Consider the following 22808-nt stretch of genomic DNA (forward strand, 5'->3'; position numbering starts at 1 on the left):
ATATTTATAAATTATGTGATGTGGTGGATTCAAAACTAAAATACTTAGTACTGTGTAAGTACCCTGATTTAGGATTGTAGGATTGTTTGGCATTTTTTTTTTTGTGTGTGTGTGTGTGGTGCTGGGGTTTAAACTGCTTTTCTCCTCTTAGTGGCTCTGGGGTGCTTTCTCTGAGACTCAGTATCTCTCTCTCTTTACTTAGATCCTCATCTCACACCCACTCTGCTTCTCCAGAAGCTGGGGTGCTAAGCTGATGGAGTTAGCCCCCTCTGGGGATCCCAGGGTGCGCCTCGGTACTGGCCCGATTGCTTTCAGCAGCCTTCTCAGTTGTAGCATCGGTTCCCAAGTTCACATCGTTTCATTATACTATTTTAAATTCTCAAGAGCTGAAATTTAATCAACGTCTCATTTTGGCTAGAGTGCTTCTCCCTGACCTGCCCTCTGGGAGCAGGGCAGGGTTCCATGTCCTCCGAGACTGTACCTGGTGTCACTGTCCTGAGTCCACCGGAGGCAGAACTCCACTTGCTCAGGCACCCAGCTGTCTCCCTGACTCCCTGAGCTGCCTGGTGCTGCACTGATGGCATCTCCCCAGCTCCTGCCTCTCAGGAAGGTGCCCAGGAACTCTGTCTCTGGAGAGTCCTCCCTAAAGTCAGAATGCAGATTGGCAGTTGCCAGGGGTTGGGGAGTGGACCTGGGGAGGCACTGCTCTGGGTAGGTGGTTTGACCTTGGAGTGGTGGAAGCACACCCGTTGGAACTAGATAGAGTACGTTGTGAATGTGCGAAACCATTTAAAATGGTTAATTTTGTGTTCTGTGAGTTTCAACTCAATATTTGTTAAAATACATGATATTGCAGGAAGGTAGGAAAGACTCTGCCATTTATTCTCACTGAAGAGCCTCCTCCTCTCCTGAAGGACTCCTGCTCTGGTGGATGGCGCTGGGAGAGGCAGCCGCAGGTGAAGGGGGAGCTTCCTCTGTCTCCAAGGTTCTGTGGGCCGAGCTCTAATTGGACACAGCCCATCCACAGGAGAAAACCACGCACCTGTTAATCCGTGTTTTTACACGCACACGGGAGCCATCATGGGAAAAATGAAGACTCGGGGAAGCCATTGTATCAGCAGCTTATACACCTTTGTAGCAATCAATGAAAAATGAGTAACCACTCAGAGGAAAAGGAGCTTAAGCTTCCAAGGGTGATGGATTGGGGGACAGGGGGTGTAAGGGGAAGCTAAGGGAAGCTAGAAGCTTTCTTGGTAGTTTGTCTGTACAGGTCTGTCTGGGCATCCACTCCTGGTATCCATTGTTAGGAATTCTCTGGGGCAGGGGCCACCTTTCCCACAGGGAATGCTGTGACCTGCTTTGACAGGAGCAGGGCAGGTCCAAGAGTCCTTCCTTCCCCGTGCTGCGCAGACGCCAGCTCAGGATGATCAGTGTGCCACAGCAGCGTGTCTGGGGGTGGCGTGTTATGAGCCTGTCTTGGCTTTACAGTGCTCAAGCTTGGCTTGGCGCTTCTTACATTCCAGGAACCACTCAGCTGCACCTGCCTGCAGAGGCCCCTCTTGATGCCCAGAGTCCCTGGGCCCACATGTGACCTTGCATGCAGCATTGGGAAACCCCACTGAGCAGGCACCTAGCACTTTCTCTCTCACCCTGAGCAACAGCTGCATGGAGACGCAGCATGTGTGATTAAGGGAGCACAGGAGCAAGGCACGTCAGCACCTCCTGCTGCTGCAAGGCTCCTGCTCCATGACTCTTCAGAGGGAACCCCAGAGGTACTGAGGATCCCGGGCTCCAGGCAGTGTCCAACATCAGGGGACATCCCCCCCAGGGCTTCCCAGGACCACCCCACATAACAGAATGCACTAATTCTTTGTTTCAGCATGGACTTGTGGCAAAATTAAACTCAGTCTACCCCTTACCTCACAGATTCCTCGATGTGGCCTTAGGAGTCATTGGGAGATTTGACCTCTGCACTCAAACACTGAGAGAAATAGAAAAACTAAATGACTTGCTGGAGGATACATGTTTGTTATATGGCCAAACAAAAACTCAATATTGATATTGCAGGATTCCCAGACTCAACTTCATAGACCCAACAGATAACTTACACAGTAAATCTAGCTACTAAATATGTATCCTGGTCAGGAGAAATAATATCATCAGTTAATAGCCCCTAGTGAAATATGGACCTGGGGAATGGCCACTGCAGCTCCTAGTGTGACAGAAAAAAGAAAACCACACCCCCAGGTGCTTCCCCGAAGGGAGGAGCACAGCCTAAAGCATCCTTCCCAAAACCAACCTGAGTCCCTAAGCTTTCCCTGCTGGCAAAGTCCAGGCTATTCACAGGGGACACACTGAAGGACGCACAGAAATATGACTAACTCCATCTAGATGCAGATGTTTCTATGAAATAGAGTTTTGCATTTTGTTCAATAAATAAATTGTTGAGAGTGGGAGGGAAGGAATGGAAATAGAGCCCACAGAATTTGCAAAGAGGATTCAGAGACATTCCAGCCAATTACACTGTACACAGCTTATTTGCATCTTGCATGGACAATCAAATTGCACTGAAAAATGAGACTAGGTTGGGTGCAGTGGTCTCCTGTGGTCCCGGCTATTCAGGAGGCTGAGGTGGGAGGACCCCTTATATCTAGGAGTTTGAGACCAGCCTCGCAGTGTAGAAAGACCCCATTTCAAAGTAAAACAAATAAAATGAAATGAAATGTAACTAAGAATCCAACAATTAGAAAAATCTCCATCATGATGAGTTATTTGATAATATTAAAGGATTATTGTACATTTACATCCGACAATGATAATTAGAGACATTTCCAGCATGATGAGGCATTTGATGATATTAAGGGATTATTGTGTGTTTATATTTTGACAGTGATATTGTGGTTACTCACTTTTAAGAGTGCTCACCTTTTAGGGATGCATACTGAAATACTTATGGATTTATTTGCTTCAAATAGCCTTGGGTAGAAGGGAAGTCTGCAAGGATGTGGGTTAAAAAAGAATACTTAAGATAATCACTGCGCTGAGTGGTGGGTGCTTGTGAGTTCAGTACATAGTTATCTGTAATTTTGTATGTGCTTGAAATAAATTCCTCACACTTAAAAAAAAATTTGGCAAGAAATGGCACTTTAAAGCATTAAATTATCTACCTGTTATAATGGCTAAAAGCACTTCTCTTACCACCTCTGGCATATTTCTATGAATATCACTATAAAGTGAACTGTGTTGCTTCTGAATAGGTCACACTATGAGTTAAGAGCTGCTTCTCTGAGTGACCCTCCTAACTCTGCCCCCGTCCTGCTTGGAACCATGAAAAGCTCATGTCTGTAAAACGTCATGAGCAGGGTGCCTGCCCTCAGGGTGGCAAGTCTGGTGAAGGTGAGCCCCTTGCTAGGAAATCTGAGCTTTGGAAGGGGGGCAGCAAAGAGGTGCGCCTGTCCTGAGTATCTGTGTGGGCGGCAGCTCACAGGGGTGCTCCTCTCCCCAGCATCACCCCACTGCCCACCCAGGCCAGCGAGGCATCGGTCACCAAGGCAGGCGGGCCTGGGAGGCTGTCGGGAAAACTCGGAGGTTTTCCCTGTCTGTGCTCAGAAATGATCAGGTACACAGCAAATAAATCCCCTGACTGAGTTTCCTCGGGGCTGAGAAGAATGTACAGAGATCAGTGTGCTTGCTTACCTACAAGGATAAAGGGCTGAGTCAGGGACCACAGATGCATGGAATCCCTATGATACAGATATTGTTCCCTCTAACCATTTGGGTAACGGTGCATGTGAGCCAAAGCCACATGGTCCACCTGGCTGGTAGAGTCATCACTGGAGGGAATGGAAGGACACAAAGCCTCCATGGTGCAGACACGTGAGCCAAGTCTTGGCATTGGCAGGTAGGAAGGTCTGCTGGACAGAAGGTCTGGAGGACAGAGCTCGAAGGTGAGAGGAACAAAGTGTGTCGGGACCTTGGGCTCCGAGCCCCTTGACTAAACCTCCCCCAGTCAAATCTCCATGGAAGAGCAATTTGGCTCTTAGGGACATGGGTTTAGGAAAGCTATGTCTTGTCCTCAGACAGCCCCCAGCAGACACTGCTCCTCCTCAGAATTCAGTTCTCCCATTTCTTCCATACTAAAGAACACTAAGAATTCCAGCGACACCTTAGTGCCCAGATGTGTTCTGGTCACTGTCAACGTTGGTTTTGATTCCTTTTGTGCAGATTGTAGAGTCTACCTTGCTGGAGATACTCCAGGGCCTCCACTCACAAGGGCTCCAGAGCCATGTTTCGGTTGGGTATACTGGTAACCAAAATACCTGACCAGGACAACTTAGGGGAAGAAAAGTTCATTGTGAGCTGGAAGGTTCAATCTGTTTTTGATGACGTCATTGCTGTCAGTCCAGGGTGAGGTGGAGCATCGTGGCAGAAGAGTACGGCAGAGGAAAGCTGCTTACCTATGGTTGCCTAAAAGCAGAGAGAAAATCAGGAACCAAAATATATAACTCCCAAGGCATGCCCACAGTGACCCGCCTGCCCCAAATAGCCCTGCCTTCTCAGTCACCATCCATTAATCCATTCAAATTATTAACCCATCAAATGGATGACTCTCCTAAGCTAATCATTTAACCTCCTGCATTAACACAGGAGCTTTGGGGGGACACCTCATATCCAAACCATAATAGACCATTTATTCTAATGGCAGGTGTGATCTTACATTAAGTGGAAGATAACTGGTCCTAGCATTCTGAGATCAACTGAGCTGAGGCTCCAAGTGGTGGCAGGATGTAGATTTGCATGGTGTCTCTGGAGTCCCCCAGAAGACAGCATCTGCTCTGTGTGGTCAAAGCCGTGAATGAAACTTCCCAGCCGGCCCTCCAGTGTGTGAGCAGGACAGGGAGGCGTGGGTCTTCAGAACCTGACATATTTCTAAGGCTGCTTGCTCGTAGGTCATAGTCCATATTGTCATGATTGAGCCAAATGTTCAACATAATTTTCTAAAGGGTTCTCTAGGTCAGCTGTAGAACTGAATGTCTCTGGTTGACGTGTGGAGGTCACTACTCTGTCTTAGAGTTTGGTTTGCTGATTTAGAAGGCCGTTCCCAGGTGACAGTTACATAGTATTCCACTACATTAGCCTCACTACTGTTTAACAATGTTAGCTTGCATAATGCTGAGATTAATCGATGAAAATACAAGAGTCAGAGTATCTGTCATGATGTGGGCACAGTGGTCCTGGCTAACAATTGCTTGAACAAAGGAAGAGTGTTTGGAATAACAAAGGGGGTCTGATCAGACAGGGCTCAGGGTGAACATCTCATTTGGTGTTTGCCATATGTTGATGTTTCAGACCCTTAACTGAAGCTGATCAGGAAGACCTGTTAACAGTCACAACGTGCAAGATCATGAGGGAACGGATTGTTTCTCCCGTTTCAAGTGCGTCCTGGCCACATTGCTGCAGAGTGATGGTGCAGAGCAGGGCCTTGTGTGGCCATCACTGTACAAGCCAAAAGATATTCCCCCTGAATCAGGTCATGGCACAGCCAAACCTATGTTCAAGGGTATTTCGGAACAGGTGTTAGGTGGCACCAATTTTAATCCCTGTCCTATTGGTTTAATCAGTGCAATGTTTTGTTCAGTGCCCAATTCAGTGGCATTCAGTGGTTGTGCTGCAACCACCTCTGCATCCCTCTCCAGAGCTCTCCATCCTCCCAAACTGAAGCTCTGTCCCCAGCACACACTGACTCCCCGCCCTCTTCCCAGCTCCTCTGTGGATTTGTCCTCCCTAAGTAGAGACTGGCTTCTCTCACTGGGACTGGCTCATTCCACCCGGCACCATGTCCTTGAGGCCCCTCTCTGTTCTAGAATGTTCACTTAATCAGTGTTCTGTGGCTATACAAAGTACCTGAGGTAATTGATTGAGGAAGAGAAAAGGTTTGCTTTTCTCTTCACAATTTTAGAGGTTTCAGTCTGTGGCCAGTTGGCCCCATTACCTTGGGGCAGCACATCATGGTGGGGGACACATGGCAGGACACAGCTGCTCACCTCACCCCCAGACACGACAGGGAGGGAAAGAGGGGGGCTGTGTCCCAGGATTTCCTCTGAGGGCATGCACCTGTCATTTGCAGACCTTCCATGACATCCCACCTCTTAAAATGTCCCCTACCTCCCAGGACTGCCAAACTGGAGGCCTTTCACAGGTGAGTGTGGGGAACATTTAACTGCAGCACAGCATGTGTCCAACCTTGCTTCATTTTAGGGTCAGTCACATCTTACTGTACAGATGTGCTGCATCTCCTCTTCCATCTGTGGGCCCGTGGCCAAATGGGCTGCCCCCACCCTTTGGCTCTTCTGAATCGTGCTGCTATAAGCACGGATGACCAGCTCTCTTTTAGCACCTGCTTTCCAATTTTTGAATTGCTGGGTGGTGGGATGGCTGGGTCATATGGCAATTCTGCTTGTTTTCTTTGAGGAGCTTCTGTAAGCCCTTGTGCCACTTAACATTCTCATCCACAGAGCATAGGAGTTGCAACTTTTTAAACTTTATCAATTTTTATGCACACACTGACATCAACCCTGTTATTATGTCTGATAGAGGCAGCCCACAACTGACGAGGTGTCCCAATAGAAGCCCGTCTCCCTGTCCCTTGTCCCCTCCCCGTATTACGACTGACTGTAGGTCTGCAGGTTTTGTGGGCTTTGTGCACAAATGCACTGAGAGCCTGCAGATGCGCTGATGTACGTCTGCTTTCCTAAGGTTAGCATCTTCATTTGTGGTAACTGCCAAAACCAGTTATTGAAATAAACTACATTTAAAATAAAAAAAAAATGTAAATCACTATATCAAAGTAATGGTAATTTTAAACATGAAACATTTTTTTTCATCACCATAAATATGTGACAATGGATATTAAAGAATAGTCATAACTGGGAGAAATTAAATGTTACTATGTTTCTAATGAGAGCAAAAATAATACATACCATTAATAAAAAAGTAAATAAGAACAATGAAGGTTTGTGTTCACAATGTTAAGTGACAGTAAATGTAATGATTTCATGGTTTAGTAATTATTAAGTTACCTGCATTCATTACTAAACAGATTTTCTGGGACTTTTAAGGAGGACAGGGGCTGGGATACATGGCTTAGTGGTGACTCTTCAGCTGAGTATTAAAGCACATTAGGAAGGGTACTCACGGCTCCTGTGATCTTCTGTGGCATGAAAACTAGTCCACGCTCCATCATTTTTTATTATTTCAAGTGAAAAGCATGTTCCATGAAAAGCATCAGTCATCTCCAAAGAACTCACCCTCCTCCTCAAGGCAAGCAGCCCAGCCACGCACTTCATGGACATTCTCTGATTCCTCAAGCAGAGTATGAAGAGGGTCTGTGTTACACAGGACCAGTGGCTTCCCCTGCTCTGTCCTTGGCAGGAGTAAGCCAGCTGAGGTCAAGATGGACGCCACACCTGCAGGAGCTGGATGCCTCTCCCCTGGACCCTGCGGGTGCACCTGCCCTCTTCTTCCCATAGCTTTGGTGCACAGTGAAACAGGCCAGTCGTATCTTAACGTGGATGTGATCTACAGATGCCCTCAGGACTTGAGGACATGGGCATCCACGGCTCTCCTTAAGAACCTGCCCAGGGTCACCTCTTCTGCCATCCTGCCTGCCAGTGGTGTCTGTGGGTGCCACCTCTGCCCAGGCCTTGGGCACAGACTCTGGTACTGAGAGTCTTGGTTCTGAGTCTAGCTCCCCGTCAGCTCCCAGACCCAGAGGGCCTCACTACACCCAGCCCTGCTCTCTCCGCAGCCGCATTTCCATACACCCTGGCTCTTTCTTCCAGTTGTTCAGAGTGGACTCCCGGGTGAAGAACTGTCTGTTCTGCCTCGTGGTCTCCTCAGGAAAGCTAACTGGAAGGACTGTGGTGCGTGGTCGAGGGCCCACGGGAAGCCAGTGCAAGGCAGTCTGCACAACACTGTGCTGGGACGGCGGGTTTCCTCCTGTCTGGACAGCATGACTAGTGGGCACTTGTCCCGCTGTGATCTTTGTCGAGCTGAGTTAATGACAGTATTTTGGAAACAGTGGAAAAAATAAAAAGGGTGATAAATGAGAGAGAAATTCACAGATAAGGGAACACTTCTTGTTGTGAGAGGATTGTTTCAGCTCTGTCTTATGTTGAGATAAATACTTTCTTACATTTAATCAAGATCGACAGTTTAATCAATGTGTTGGTTCCTTAGCTAACGTGATGGCAAATACTAAAGTCACTTTTAACTTCATCATCAAGTTACATGCACATGTATGTATGTATGCATATATACATTTTTTTCTCTTTTGACTTCAAATGTTTTTGATTTCCAAAATTAAATATTCCTAGGAATTTTGTGGCAATAGCAGGTGATTTGTGGAAAGAAATTCTCGCATGACTTCTTAGCATATATTTTGTCACTATTTTCCATCACAAATTGCTACCTACTAACTAAACAGGCTCCTCATTCCTTCTTTCCTCAAACACCACTCTCAGAAAATTCCCAGCAATTGTTTTCTCAAAATAATTTATGATGGGTGTTCATTCAAAGATAAGTTGTATAATTCCCCTGCAAAGAACTGCTAATTCTTTTCCTTTTTCTCAACACATTAACTTTGATTTAATAAGTCATTTAATCAAATTAATGAAGCTTTTCCAAAAGTGTTGCTGGGAAGACAACAAAAACATTGCTATTTTTAAAATAAGAATAATGAAAACGAAGTGCGGAAGAAGCAGGTCTAAACTGGAAATGCCGTCAGAAATCAGGAGTAGAAACAATCCTAAAAATGCTTTTCTGTCTTGTGCTGCGCCCTGGGACACCCCGAGGTGACCTGTGGCTCTGGCCCAAGCCATGAGCTCAGCCAGCTCGGCCAGCCAGGCCAGCCTGCTCCCAGGTGGGGGACCGGAAGGCCCCACAGGTCAGCTGCCTGCGCCCCTCGGCCTCTGCTCAGCCCTGCGCCCACCATGCGCCCCGAGTCCCCCTCTCCCCAGGACCTGCGGGGTGGCCGCTTACGGAAGAAAATGGAGGGCCCACAAGCGGAGGGGCCTTTCTGGAGTTCTCGCCCCTGCTGCGGAAGGAAGGAGATGGATGTTTCCAGCCCCGCCTGGGCCTCTTGGTGGTCAGAGGCCTGAGAGTCCCCTGCTCGGGCTCCAGGACCCCTCCAGCAGCTCTGCGGGAGAAAAGCTCCCAGAGCGCAGCGGCACGCCTCCCCAGGTGGCATGCCCTCTCCAGGGTTCTCCATGCCATCTCCAGAGGAGACTGCGCTGCTGTTCTTTCCAGGAAAGAACCGAGATTGGCCAGCAGCGTCCCCTACGTGAAATGCAGTCCCCATTTGAGAGGGTCGCACGGGTGCCCTGAGTGGAGGCAGGGAAGTGCCCTGGGCGCCCGAAAGGAGTGGCTGTGCGAATTTGCCCTGCGCCTCCACCGCGCGGATGGCTGTGCCCACTGCCGCCCTGTGCAGAGAGGATGGAGGGCGGACTGTGGCTCCTCCCGGCCCAGGAGCCAAAGCACAAAGGACACAAGCAGCATCGAGTGAAGTCCCCGGAGTCCCTGCCCTCCCTCCACCCTTCCATTTTTCTTCTGTGAACTTTATTGAGTTTTTCTGCGGCAAGCACGTGGCAATTTGTCTATTGGAAATGAAAGGGACCAGACAAGGTGCTGACGGCCTTGGGACCCCTACTCAGCGCCTGTGGTTTCCTCTCCAGCTTCGGAATGTAGTGGGCAGAGAGGAGCAGCGGGTGGAGGTGATGCCCCCAGCCTGGGCGCAGCGGTGAGCTGGGAAGCCCCTGCAAGGCATTTCTCAGGCACTTGGCAGAGGATGTGGGCCAGACAGCACCCGGGTGTTTGTATTTGTGATCTCATTTAATCTTCACAGTAACTCTGTGAGGCAGGTGATAATTATCTTCATTAAACAGCCAAGGAGCCTGGGATCTGGGGACAGTGTTCACCTGCCGGGTGACATTCTAACGAGATCCAGGACACTGATGAGCTCCCGCAGCTAACTCCAAAGCCCACGCAGAGTAAGGCAGAGGCTTCTCTGTTAGAGGGCATGAGGATCAGACAGCGCAGAGCTGCAGTGCAGGTGCCAGAGCAGCAGACAGTAGGGCCGCAGCGAGGGCACAGCATGTGCTTAGCACGCCCCCTTGTGTTCCCTCAGCGGTGCCCTGGAACGGCGCTGCCGGGCTCAGGGACCTTGCTGTGCTTGGGCATCTTAAGGCATCACTGTCTGGCAAGGAATGCTGTACTACTTCAGCACTCAGGAGGAGCCACTGGCTCTCATGCCCCAAAGCCCCTAGGAATGCAGCTGTGTATCCTCAATTATCTCCTACTGCGTGACCCTCAAGAGCGTGGCTGTCCAGGCCCTGGCAGTGCCCGCCCACCACTCCACCAGCCTCTCCATAACATGGAGAGGCAGCCAACAGCAGGCCCAGAGGTGACTGCCCTTTCCAGGTAGACTTGCTTTTTTTATAAGTAGAATTGTACATTCCAAAATAGCAATGAGAGGTCAGTAGTACAGCAACACATGAGCCAGCAGCAGCGTGGTCATTTAGTATCACCCCCTATGGACTGTGCACAGGGCATGTTCCAGAACCTTCTTCCACTGGCAGCTTTGTAGGCTTGTTTGGAATGTGAGCATGTGGCACCGTGTAAACCATGATAGCTCTGGCCTCCAGGCAACCGTGATTTTCCAGCTCCGTTAGAGCCATCGTGTGTGGGGTCCACCACTGACCTGAGCCTTGGTGCCCAGAGTGTGACTGAAGGCAGAGGGGGCCTAGAACTCTGCTCTGACTCCGCGCACCTGCTTCCTCTACTCTGCACTGGCTGCTTAGAACAAAAGTGAGCAAGTAGAATCTTAATGTCTTAAATCAACCCCTTTCTTCTCTCTCCCTCTCTCTCTCTTTCCTTCCTTCCCTCCCTCCCTCTCTCTTTTTGCACAGTACTGGGCATTGAATTCAGCCCTTAGGCATGCTGGGCAAGCTCTCCACCACTGAGCTACACCCCAGCCCTTTTTACTTTTTAATTTGAGACAGGATCTTGCTAAATTCCTCAAGATGCCCTGGAACTTTGGATCCTCCTGCCTCAGTGTCTGGATTATCTGAGGTGAATCGTAGTCATGCACCACCACAGCTGGCTAGATGTGTTCTTTAACAGATGCAGGAAAACACAGCCTGTAACAACCCCACAAGGCTGTGGCTTAGGATTTTAGAAAATTTCAGAAGCTTACCCGGAGCTCAGACCTGGACTTCCAGGACACTGGTCTAGGCAGAACCCCAGCCTCTGCAGAAGCCCACGCTTGGTAAAGCTGCTTGTCAGCTGCAGTGGCTTCTGGCTACCTAGGGGGACATTGAGAGATTATGACAGAAAATCTTCTCACACAATGAGATGCTGACGAGAGTGGGTTACAGGGCAGAGGCAAGCCGCGGCCAGTCTAGGTGGCCCTTCCCAGCCTCCATCTACATCAGTGTGTCTCAGAGGCGCTCGGGTGGCCACCATGGCCCTTGGCTGCTTCTCCCTCTGTCCCTTCCCTCCTCCCGGCTCCTTCCCTCCTCCCTCTGTTTTGGAAAAAGGACTTGAAAGAAACTTCTGTGGAGTAAACCAATAAATCACCACAAGCCAAGTGAACAAAGCTGCTAACCTCACCTTGTTCCAAGATAAACGTTCTCATGTCCGAAAACTTAAATCACAGGGAAATTCATGGCCTGAGTCTAGCCTCTCCCTGGATAAGTACATGGGTGATGAGTAGCTCAATTGTTTTCCTTAAAGTATTTGATTGTGATTGCCCTGTAAGCTCATGAGCAATCCAGTGTCCACAGAAACCCTTCATACTGCCTTTACAAGGTTATTCCTGTGGAGTTGAAACTTCATACACACACACACACACACACACACACGTGTGTATGCACAAATACAGGTAATATAGTTAAGTAATAAGTAATATAGCTTCTCTTTATATCATTTCAGGAATATGTATATATAATATAAATAATGCTGTGTGTTTAAGATTTCTCTTTTAATCTACCAGTGAGGTCAGTCTAAAAGATTCTGATGGCCAATTGCCAAAGACTCTCAGCAATGAAGCTGCTAACATCGTCAAGTACAGTGAATGTAGGACTGAACCCTTGTGATTCTAAGTCAAGAACCTGTGACTTTTCAGCTTGGAGGATTCCTTATAACAGAGAACTGCAAGATGACTTTCTGGCCAAAGAAAACCACTCGCTGACTTAGGCTAAAAGTGAAATCTGATCACCGGGTCGTTCCTGTAACTTGGTGTCAGTGTTTCCCGAAGGCTGGGGTTCAAGGATTCCCTGACCTCTAATAAAAATGTTGGACTGTCTGCCTGTGTGCAAGCTCACCAGGCAGCTGGCATCAAAATAACCCGGCAAAGAGAAGACAGAGGTGCCTGCCAGACCTCAAAAGGGCTTTCTGTCCTAACGACTCAACCCTCCATAAAATAATGTGTGTAGCCAGAGACAATGTTAGTGAGATTTTCCCCCAGGACACTAAGCACACTCATTATTTTAAATGCTAGTGAAAGCAAGATGGCCACTGGCAGACGTCTCTTTTACTGCTGAGGGGTGTAGGTCGGGTGTTGCTGCACACAGTGGGTCTTCAGATGTCAGCCTCACCTCGGGTGATGCCCTTGGCTGAGAGGCCTCAACCTAGTGGGATGTTCCGAGGGTGAACAGGTTTGATGCTGTGGTCAACTGGTGTTCGGTGTTACAATTGCAAGAAGGGTGGACAAATCTCAGGTGTAAGGGTAAACACAATGAGACCCAGCCGTTAAGAGTACTTTAAGGAAAAAGGCTCAAAGGAGCCCAGCAGAATTATCTTATATTTACAGTTCATTTTTATTATGTAAAACTCCTGTGTGTCTCTACCTCAATTCCCTATTAAATCATACACCGCACATATTGGCTTGGAAATAAAAACATAAAATCATAACCCCAGTTGTCTCCAGGTGATGGGTTTATTTAGTTTTTTATTTCTTCTTGATAATTCTAAGGTTTCCCCAAATTTTCTGCCATGTCTGTGTCTGTGAACACTGTAATTGTCAACAAAAGTGTCTGATAGACAGGAGAGCAAAGTCAGTGCCTCGTGACTCAGCATGAGTCTTCCTACAGCAGGGGTGATGGGGATAGACTGTTACAGAAGTCCCAGCGGCTGACAGCGTTCATTGAGAGAGGTCTTGGTATGTGCACATACAAATATGCCTCAGTGAGTTCCAGCTCTAGGTGCATCTGTAAATTTGGTGACAATAGACACCAAATATAAAAGCAAATAAAAACCTATGAAGAGGAGGAAGAATGAGGAGGTACTGGGGACTGGAATGGAACAAGTCATGTTTCCTGCATGTATGACATTGCCAGAATGAACCCCACTAGTATGTGCAGCTATAGTGCACTGATAAAAACATTCAAAACGAGGAAGCATAAAAAGATGTCTTAGCAAAATATTATAGACTTGATTATTCAAGTTCTGAATCTGAAAAATGTAGCATGGGAAGATACGTTTACTACCGTATGACGACTTAAGTGTTATATATAATGTGTTGATAAACTGGTTATAACAACCTAGAACATAAAACATGGTGGAAAACTGTTGTAATTTATGAAGAAGGCAGCACTGCCTCATAAAGCAAGGGAGTGGTGGGGTCAGTCGGCACCGACTCCTATAATAGATCTGCTGCTTCAGGCAGTGTGACCCAAGTAGAATCAACTACCTCTTTGAAACTCAGTTTCTTTTCCTGTAAATCATTGTAACAATAGTGTAAATCTTATGTTATTTTGGTGGAATTAAATGCATTATATATATTAGATAGATAGTACCAAATGCATAATAATATTCCAACTCGTAACTTACTAGTAATACCAACAGCAGGAATGTTCTCTTACACGGTTGGGATACCGTCTGTGTGACCGAGGGAGTCACATGGGAGCTCACAGTCTGCAGTGGATATGGAGCACCGGATGCTGGACTGGGCCTTGAGAACCAGAGGCCTGGGCTAGGAGGAAACCAGACAGGGTGGAGTTCCTCACTCCGTGTGCTGAGGAGGGAGTGGCTGACTGCGCCCCAGCAGGCACAGCCAGCTCCACAAGGAGCCGTACTGCTTTCAAGGGTGGTTGAACTGATTTCGGTCCCACCAACAGCAATGGAGGGAACCTTTTCCCCCACGACCTTGCCAACACTTCTTATTATTTGTATTCTTGAAAATTGTCATTCCGACTGGAGTGAGATGAAATCTCAACATAATTTTGATTTGCATTTCCCTAATTGCTAGATATGTTGAACATTTTTCTGTATGTTTGTTGACTGTATTTCTTCTCTTAAGAATTGTTTGTTTGTTCCATTGCTCATTTATTGATTGGGCTATTTTCGTTTCTGGTGTTACGTGTTTTTTGAGTTCTTTGTGTATCCTGGATATTAATGTCCTACATGAGGAGCAGGTGGCAAAGATTTCTCTCATCTGTCCCCTCTCTCTTTACACTTTTAATTGTTTCCTTTGCTGTGCAAAATCTTTTTAATTTGATACCTCCTACTTCTTGATTTTTTAAGATTTTATTTCTTGCACATTAAGAGTCTTTTTAAAGAAGTTAGTTCCTGTGCCAACAGGCTGGCATTGGGGCTTACATTTTATTCTAGCAGTTTCAGAGTTTTGGGTATAATTCCTAGGTCTTTGGTCCACTTTGGGTTGACTTTTGTGCAGGGTGAGAGAGAGAGGTTTCAGTCTTTGACATGTGGATTTCCAGTTCTCCCAACACCATTTGTTAAAAAGGCTAACTTTTATCCAACATATATTTTTGGCACCTTGGTCTAGTATCAGGCACCTGTATTTACGTGGGTTTGTCTCTGTGTCTTTATTCCAAAGGTACTCAAATCTGTTTTGGTTCCAGTACCATGCTGTTTGTATCACTGTAGCTCTGTAGTATAACGGAGATTCAGGATTGCCATGTCTCCTGCTTCCCTCTTCTCATATAGAATTGCTTCAGCTCTTCTGGCCTCTTTATTTTTCCAAGTGAATTTCAGCACTACTCTTTCTAGTTCTGTGAAGAATGCCATTGGTATTTTGATGGGGATTGTACTGAATATGCATAGCACCTTTGGTAGTAAGACCATTTTGACAATATTAATTCTTCCTGTCCAAGAACATGAGAGATATTTCCATCTTCTAATGTCTCCTTCAATTACTTTCTTTAATGTTCTATAGTTTTATTGTAGCTATCTTTCATCTCTTTTGTGAGATTGATTCCTATGGATTAGGTGTCTCACAAAAGCTCATGTGATGAGACAAGGCAAGGCAGTTTAGAGGTGAAATGATTGGGTTTTGAGCACCTTAACCTAACCAGAACATGAACTCCCTGATAGGAATTAACTTGGTGGGAATTATCGGCAGGTAGGGAATGGCTGGAGGGGGTGGGTCCCTGGGGGCATGCCTTTTTGTCAGTGGAAAGAAAAGTGCACGCGTGTGTGTTCATCCTCCCCCCCTCCCTCCCCACTTCCCTTCCTGATGTGATGTCCCCAGCTATTTCCTCCACTACACTTTTCCTGCATGATATCCTTGTGCCCCAGGAAAGGAGCCGGCTGCCTGTGGACTGAGACCCTCTGAAACCTCTGAAAAAAAAACAAAACCTAATTGCTCTAGTCAGGTCTTTTGGTCATAGTGGTGAAAAAGCTGACTAAAACAATTCCCAAGTTTTTTTTTTTGTTTGTTTTTGTTTTTGTTTTTTAGGTTATTGTGAATGGGATAGTTTTTTAAACTTCTTTTTTCAGCAGATTCATTAATGAAATATGGTAATACAATTGATTTATGAGTGTTGATCTTATATCCTGCTACTCTGCTGAATTCATTTATCAGTTCTAGAAGCCGTCTGGTGGAGTATTTTTGAGTCTTCTTAATATAGGATCTTGTCATCATCAGAGATAATTTGAGATCTTATTTTCCTATTTATAGCCCTTTAATTTTCTCCTCTTCCCTGATTGCTCTGGCTAGAGTTTCAAGGACTGTGTTGAGTAGGACTAGTGAAAGTGGGCATGCTTATCTTGTTTTTATAGAAAATACTTTCAAGTTTTCTCCATTCATTGTGATGTTGGCCTTGGGTTTGACATGTATAGCTTTTACAAGGGTGAGGCAAGTTCCTTCCAACCCTAGGTTTTCTATTGTTTCAAAGATTAATGGGTGCTATACTTTGTCAGATGTTTTTCTGCATCTAATAATTATGAGATTCCTGAACTTAACTCTATTTAGTGGTGGATTATATTTGTTTATTTGCATATGTTAAACCAAACTTTTATCCCTGGAATGAAACCCACCTGATTAAGATGCACTATCATTTTAATGTTTTTTTTTGTGTAAAATTTGCCAACATTGTCTTAAAAATTTTTGCATCTATATTCATCAAGGATATTGTTCTGAAGTCTTTTTTAATGTGTCTTTGTCTGGTTTTGTTATTAGTATGGCTTACATGTAAGGTGTCCCCCAAAAGCTCATGTGTGAGACAATGCAAGAAGGTTTAGTGGTGAAATGATTGGGTTACGAGAGTCTTAACCCAAACACTGAATTAATCCTAAAACAGGGATTAACTGAGTGGTAACTGTAGGCTGGTAGGCTGTGGCTGGAGGAGGTGGGTCCCTGGCAGTGTGCCTTTGAGGTTTAGATTTCATCCTTGATGAATGGAGCTCTGCTCCTTTGTGTGAAGTCTTGAGCCACTTCCCTCCACCACACTCTTCCACCCTGATATTCTGCTCCACCTCAAGTCCCAAGGAATGGAGCTGGCTGTCTATGGATTGAGACTCTTGGACCCATAAATCCCCAAATAAATTTTTCTCCTAAAATTGTCTTGTGGGGTCTTTTTGTCACAGCAGTGAAATAGCTCACTAAAACAAGCATCAGTGTGACATTGGCTTCATAGAATGAATTTGGCAGTGATCCCTACTTTTCTGTCTCATGGAATAATTTGAAGAATGTTGATATTAATTCTTCTTTAAAAGTCAGGTACAACTCAGTTGAGAATCCATCTGGTCTTGGGTTTTTCTTTGCTGGAAAACTTTTGATACTTGCTTCAATTTCATTACTTCTTATTGATCTGTTTAGCTTTCCATATCCTCATGGTTTAATTTGGATAGGTCATATGTCTCTAGAAACTTGTCAGTATTTTCAAAATTTTCTAGCTTATTGGACTATAAATTTTCAAAATAGTTTCTGATGATCCTCTAGATTTTAGTAATATCCATCTGAGATTTCCTTTTTTGCCTTGAATTTTGTAAATTTGAATGTTTTCTCTAATTCTTTTGGTTAATTTGGCTAAAGGTTTATCAATCTTATTTATCCTTTCAAAATACTAACTCCCTGTTTCTTTTATCTTTTGTATTTTTTAATCTAAATTTTATTGATTTTGGCTCTAATTTTAATTAATTTCTGTCTTCTATTGATTTAGGTATTGGTTTGTTCTTCTTTTACTGGGGCCTTGAGATAGACTATTAGATTATTTATTTGTTATCTTTCTATTCTTCTGATGTATGAACCAAGTCCTGTAAATTTTCCTCTTAGAATTACCTGCATACTGTTGTAGATATTTTAATATGTGGTATCAGTTGTCTCATTTACTTCTCAGAATTTTTAATTTCTCCTCTGATTTCTTCTGCTATCCATTTATCATTCAAATGTTTATTTTTTTTTTAATTTCCAGGTTTTAGAGTGGTTTCTTTTTTTTAATCTTACTGATTTCTAGTTTCATTCCATTATAATCTGATAGAACTCAAGGTATTATTTCATTTTTTGGTATTTGTTATGATATGCTTTGTGAACAAAATAGAATCTATTTTAGAAAATGTTCCATGTGGTGCTATGAAGAAAGTGAATTCAGTTATTGATGGATAAAATCTTCTATAGATGTCTGTTAGGTCAATACTACTAATTATGTTTTTTTTTTTAATTCTGAAGAATTTTTACTTCGTTTATGTCCAGATGATCTATCTAGTAGAGAGAATGGTGGGTAAAGTCACCCAGAATTATTGTATTGTGTTCTATTTGATTCTTAATATTGAGAAGGATTTGTCTTATGTGTGTAGATCTATCATTTAGGGGGCATAAACATTACAATCATCATATCTTATTGTTGTATGATTCCCTTCAGCATATGTAGTGAATTTCTTTGTCTTCTGCTTACTTTTGGTTTGAAGTCCACTCCCTCTGCTATAAGAATAGCCACCCTTGCTTCCTTACAAGTACCATTTGCGTGTTATGTCTTTTCCTGTCCTTTCGCCTTCTGTCTATGAATGTCTTTGCCTGTGAGGTGGATTTCCTGCAAACAGCTATTGTTAGGTCTTGTCTTTTAATCTAGTTTGCCAACCTAAGTCTTTTGATTGAAGAGTACAAATACCAATTACATACAAACCAAGATTCAACAAGAAATTTTTCACCTAGGTATGGTTTACTGTAGATAACTCCAATGTCAACTTTGCCTATTTTCTATATGTATATTTCCTTAACTTGATTGATAGTTGTTACCTAATAGCCAACACTGTACCTTCATCCATTTTGAATGTATTTTTTCTAATAAAGCATTACTTGGAGTCAACACATCCATCTTTGTTTGCCTAGCTGTATGTAGTCTCTTCTTGCTCTTCTTATCCCCATCTTCTTACATTGTCTTCTGTTACCTCAAATACCTATCATTCATCTATTTTTTCTTTCTATTATGGTATGGATTTTTCTTTTCTTTCTTTCTTTTTCTTGTCTTTTTTACCCAATTTTTCTTCTTCCCCTCTTTTAGCCTTCATTTAATATTATAGCAATTTTACTAAATTTAATATATATTTTTAACCTATTCCAGAACTTCACCACACCTTTATACCTGGATTAAAGGAACTAGGGAGAACAATATCAAGAAACTTTGCATTTGCATTTTTTTAGGTGGAATAGTATGAGGCTTGGCTCTGAAATGATTATAATAAATAGGGCTCAGTGGAATCTCTCAAAGTGGTGCTGATATTGGGATCAGCAGAGGTCACACATTGAGTTAAAGTATCAATATCTGTATCTGCCCAACCAGATTTCTTAAGATAAACAGCTCACAAAGTAGTCCCTTGCTTAAAAGAAGAAATGATGACTCTCCTAGAAGATGGGTAAACATACAAACAACATGAAAAGGCAAGGGAGCAATCCACAAATAGCCCATAGTGATTCAACAACTGACTCCATCAAATACACAGTGGAGGAAATGTCAGAGAAAAAATTTAGAAAGTTCATAATTAAAATGTTATATGAATGAAAAGAAGATGCAAGGATTGAAATTAGAGATAAAATATATAAAGTGAAAGGTCAGTAAAGAGATAAAAATTCTGAAGAAGAACCAAACAGAAATCCTGGAAATGAAAGACTCAATAAACCAAGTTAAAAATTCAATGGAAGGCATCATTAATAGATTAGACCATTTTTAAGATAGATTTACAGGCCTTAAAGAGAAAGCATATAATATTGAATGTACAAATCAAACATAAGAAGAAGATGCTAAGATACCATGAACAGAATATTCAAGAAATTTGGGATAACATCAAGAGGCCACACTTAAGAATCATTGGAATAGATGAGGATGCTGAAAACAAGCTCAATGGATGCACAACCTTTTCAGTGAAATAATGTCAGAAAATTGTCCAAACCTTAAGAATGAGGTGGGAATTCAAATACAAGAGGCATATAGGACTCTAAATATACAAAATCACAATAGATCCCCTCTAAGACATATGATCATGAAAATGCCCAACATACAGAATAAGGAGAGAATTTCAAAGATGCAAGAGAAAAGCAGCTGGTCACATTTAGGGGCAGACCCATCCAGATTTCAGTTGATTTCTCACGGCAGACCCTATAACCAGGAGGGCTGGGAATAATAAATACCAAGCTCTGAATGAAAATAGATGCTAGCCAAGAATAACATGTCCAGCAAAATTAAGCTTCAGAACTGAAGATGAAATAGAAAAACTTCCATGATAAGCAGAAGCTAAAAGACTTTATATCCAGAAATCCCACACTACAAAACATGCTCAATTAAATATCTCATGAAGAAGAAATGGAAAATAAAATGAAAACCAGCATAAGGGTGAATTACACCAGAGTAATCAAGTCCAACTTAAATATTAGAAACACATCAAAATGGAATAAAATAAACAGCACCTCTCTATAATAACACTGAACATACACGTTGATAATCTCTTTAAAAATTAAGTGTGTGTTTAAAAGACAAAATGTTCTGAATTTTGTGACTCTTCTTCAAAATAAAACATGATAAAATACAAGGAGAGTTGAACAATTTGGGGGATTATATAATTCAATCTATAAATGAAGCAATTGAATACAAGCAATTCTAAACTCTGCTGTTTTAAAGTACCCTCTGATGGACATTGTTGTGAATGTTCCCAGGAAAACAACGCAGGTGCTCTATTAAGTGAAGGAATGTGGACAATCACAGTTTCTCAGGGTGGATCATTTTCACATTGTTCTTCTCTTAAGAATAAAAAATACTGAAAGTTTGTAAATTCCCCTCATGCTCTTGCTTCCCTCTGTTAGTCCCATAAAATACACAGACAATGGACTCAGACTCATCTTTAAAGATGTGGCCTTTGAGACACATGGCATTTAGGTGATTTGTCAGGTTATGTGACTGGATTAAAGGGATGATATTGTACATTTGGGACCAGGCTCTTTTGCTTATGCCAAAAAAGAAATAAGTGCAAGCCCCATACTCTTTTGAACTCACGGGATCACCCAAACAAGGAGGCTCAGGTGAGGAGGACAAGATTAAAGAACAGTGACCCAATGCTCCAACACTGCGTCCCAGAGGTAGTGGGCAGAGGAGTGGAGGGCCGGCTCAGTCCTGGCCCTGGCCCTGCTGGGGCTAGTCTGGGCTGAGGGTGCCGTGCTCTACCGCCATAGCTGCAGGCACCTGTCACCCTGCTCCTCACTGATGGCTGCTCTGTCTGGGCCACTCCCTCATCTTTTCAACTGCCATCTTCTTCTCGAGATCCTTTCTGTGAATTTCCTCCTTTCTGGAGTTTTTCTCCAGCGGGACTTTGAAAACAGGAAAAAAGCCATCAACATTAATACGGTCAATTGCTTTTCTTTTTCTTTGACTTTAAAAATCTCACTTTTCAGGAGAGAGGAAAGAAATGGCAGATAATCAGCTTTTACTCTATTGATTCAGAAAGAAAAAAATAAAAGTGTCAATAGAACATCTGTAACTTCAGTGAGGATCAGAAGTCTGTGCACCACCTCAGTCTTCTGTAACTGTGGTCCGTGAATTTCATCAGATCATTGCTAAAAACGGCATTTCCTGTTAGGTGTGTTGATGTCCTGACTTAGGGCCCCAGGTTCTTCCTCCGCTGGGAAGGAAGAGGCCCAGGACTCTGCTGGCATGGATGTGCGCATGTGCCGTTTGCGTTGGGGACCCTGGAGCAGTGGGGAGGAGGAAGTGGCCTCCAGAGTGGGGGACAGCAGTGGGAGCCCCTTGGGCTCCAGCTCTGCTCATTTTTGTTGACTAAAGTTAACCAGCTGCACTGAGGCCCCAGCGCAATCTAGAGGGTGCCCAGGTCCACAGACACACTCCGCCCTCCCAGAGCGCTGGCCTCCTTCTGAAAAACCAGTCAACAAAAACCTGGACTCAGAGATGGAAATGGTCAGAGGGAAGGGGACAGGAGCTGGCAGGAGCCCAGGAGGCAGCGCAGAGGGAAGGGGAGGAGGGCATCCCTCTCCCCAGGGCTCTCCTCCCCTCCTTTCCAGCTTCCCCTTTTAAAAACAAGTCTCCCCTCTCCACTCTTCTGCACATGTCTAGATGTGTTTGGTACAAAACCTGGGATGTCAAGATGCTTGTTTAAACTCGAGAACAACTCCAGGGACCAGGCATGGGGGCCGGCTTCATCTGCACCGCTCAAGGGTGTATCCCGCACAGCTGCCCATCCATCCACACACACGCACTTGCTAAACTTTAAGTCACTGGATGAACATGTGAATAAAGGAGTGAGCAACTTCTATTTTTATCTAAAAATTTTTGCGACATAGCAAATATAGAAAACTCTGCAATCACTGTACCTAAATTGAGAGCAATCGGCCCAAACACACTGGTGAATGGTAATGATGTGTGGAATCTGCCATCCCTGTGGAACAGAGGTGTGGTGGCATAAGGTGAGCTGTGCCCTTCTTGCTTTAACTCTGCCGCAACTCCTGAGAGATGCGATCTGGCTGCATCTTTGGCCTGGCATTGACTTCCCAGGCTCTCCCGTTTCCTTTCTTGCTCTGTGTCCCATTTTTAGGGGTGGGTAGGAAGGCTGTGGCTGTTAATGTCCTGAGGACAAAGCATGTGTGTGATCCCCAAGTCTCACCTGCTAATGGTTTTATTTTCTCTTTTCCAGTGAAAAAAGCAATTGAATTGAAGTCAAGAGGAGTCAAGATGCTACCCAGCAAGGACAGCAGCCATAAAAACTCTGTGTGTAAGTTCCCTTTCTTTCTCTATGAGGATGGGGACATCAGTTAAAGGGGGGCATGGAGGCGAGAATAGAGCCGGTAATAAGTAAATGCTTATTTAAATGCAAATGCTTTCCCCACTACATCTCCTCCAACTCTTCTACCTTCAGCATTGTTCTTGGGAGATGGAACAGTACTTGGTCTTGTTGGGGAAGAATGACCAATGGTTCCCCTCCCTAAAGGCATCTCAGAAGTGTCCTCCCTACACCCCACGCACATCGCCACCCTCTGAGGCTAGTCTCCCAGAGTCTCCTGAGCTTCGCCCTGG

The 22808-nt window shown here is 44.4% G+C and overlaps 1 protein-coding gene across 2 annotated transcripts in view; it reads left to right on the plus strand.

Moving 5' to 3' along the window:
* Csmd1 (CUB and Sushi multiple domains 1) overlaps positions 1–22808 on the plus strand; it is a 1636907-nt gene that overhangs the window by 1056253 nt on the left and 557846 nt on the right. For both annotated transcript variants that reach the window (XM_048792812.1, XM_048792813.1), the window contains exon 7: positions 22429–22506. In XM_048792812.1, coding sequence (XP_048648769.1) covers positions 22429–22506 — 78 coding nt within the window. The remainder of the gene's footprint in view (positions 1–22428; positions 22507–22808) is intronic.

This window comes from Marmota marmota, unplaced genomic scaffold (assembly GCF_001458135.2).
Source record: "Marmota marmota marmota unplaced genomic scaffold, marMar, whole genome shotgun sequence".
Lineage (NCBI taxonomy): Eukaryota > Metazoa > Chordata > Mammalia > Rodentia > Sciuridae > Marmota > Marmota marmota.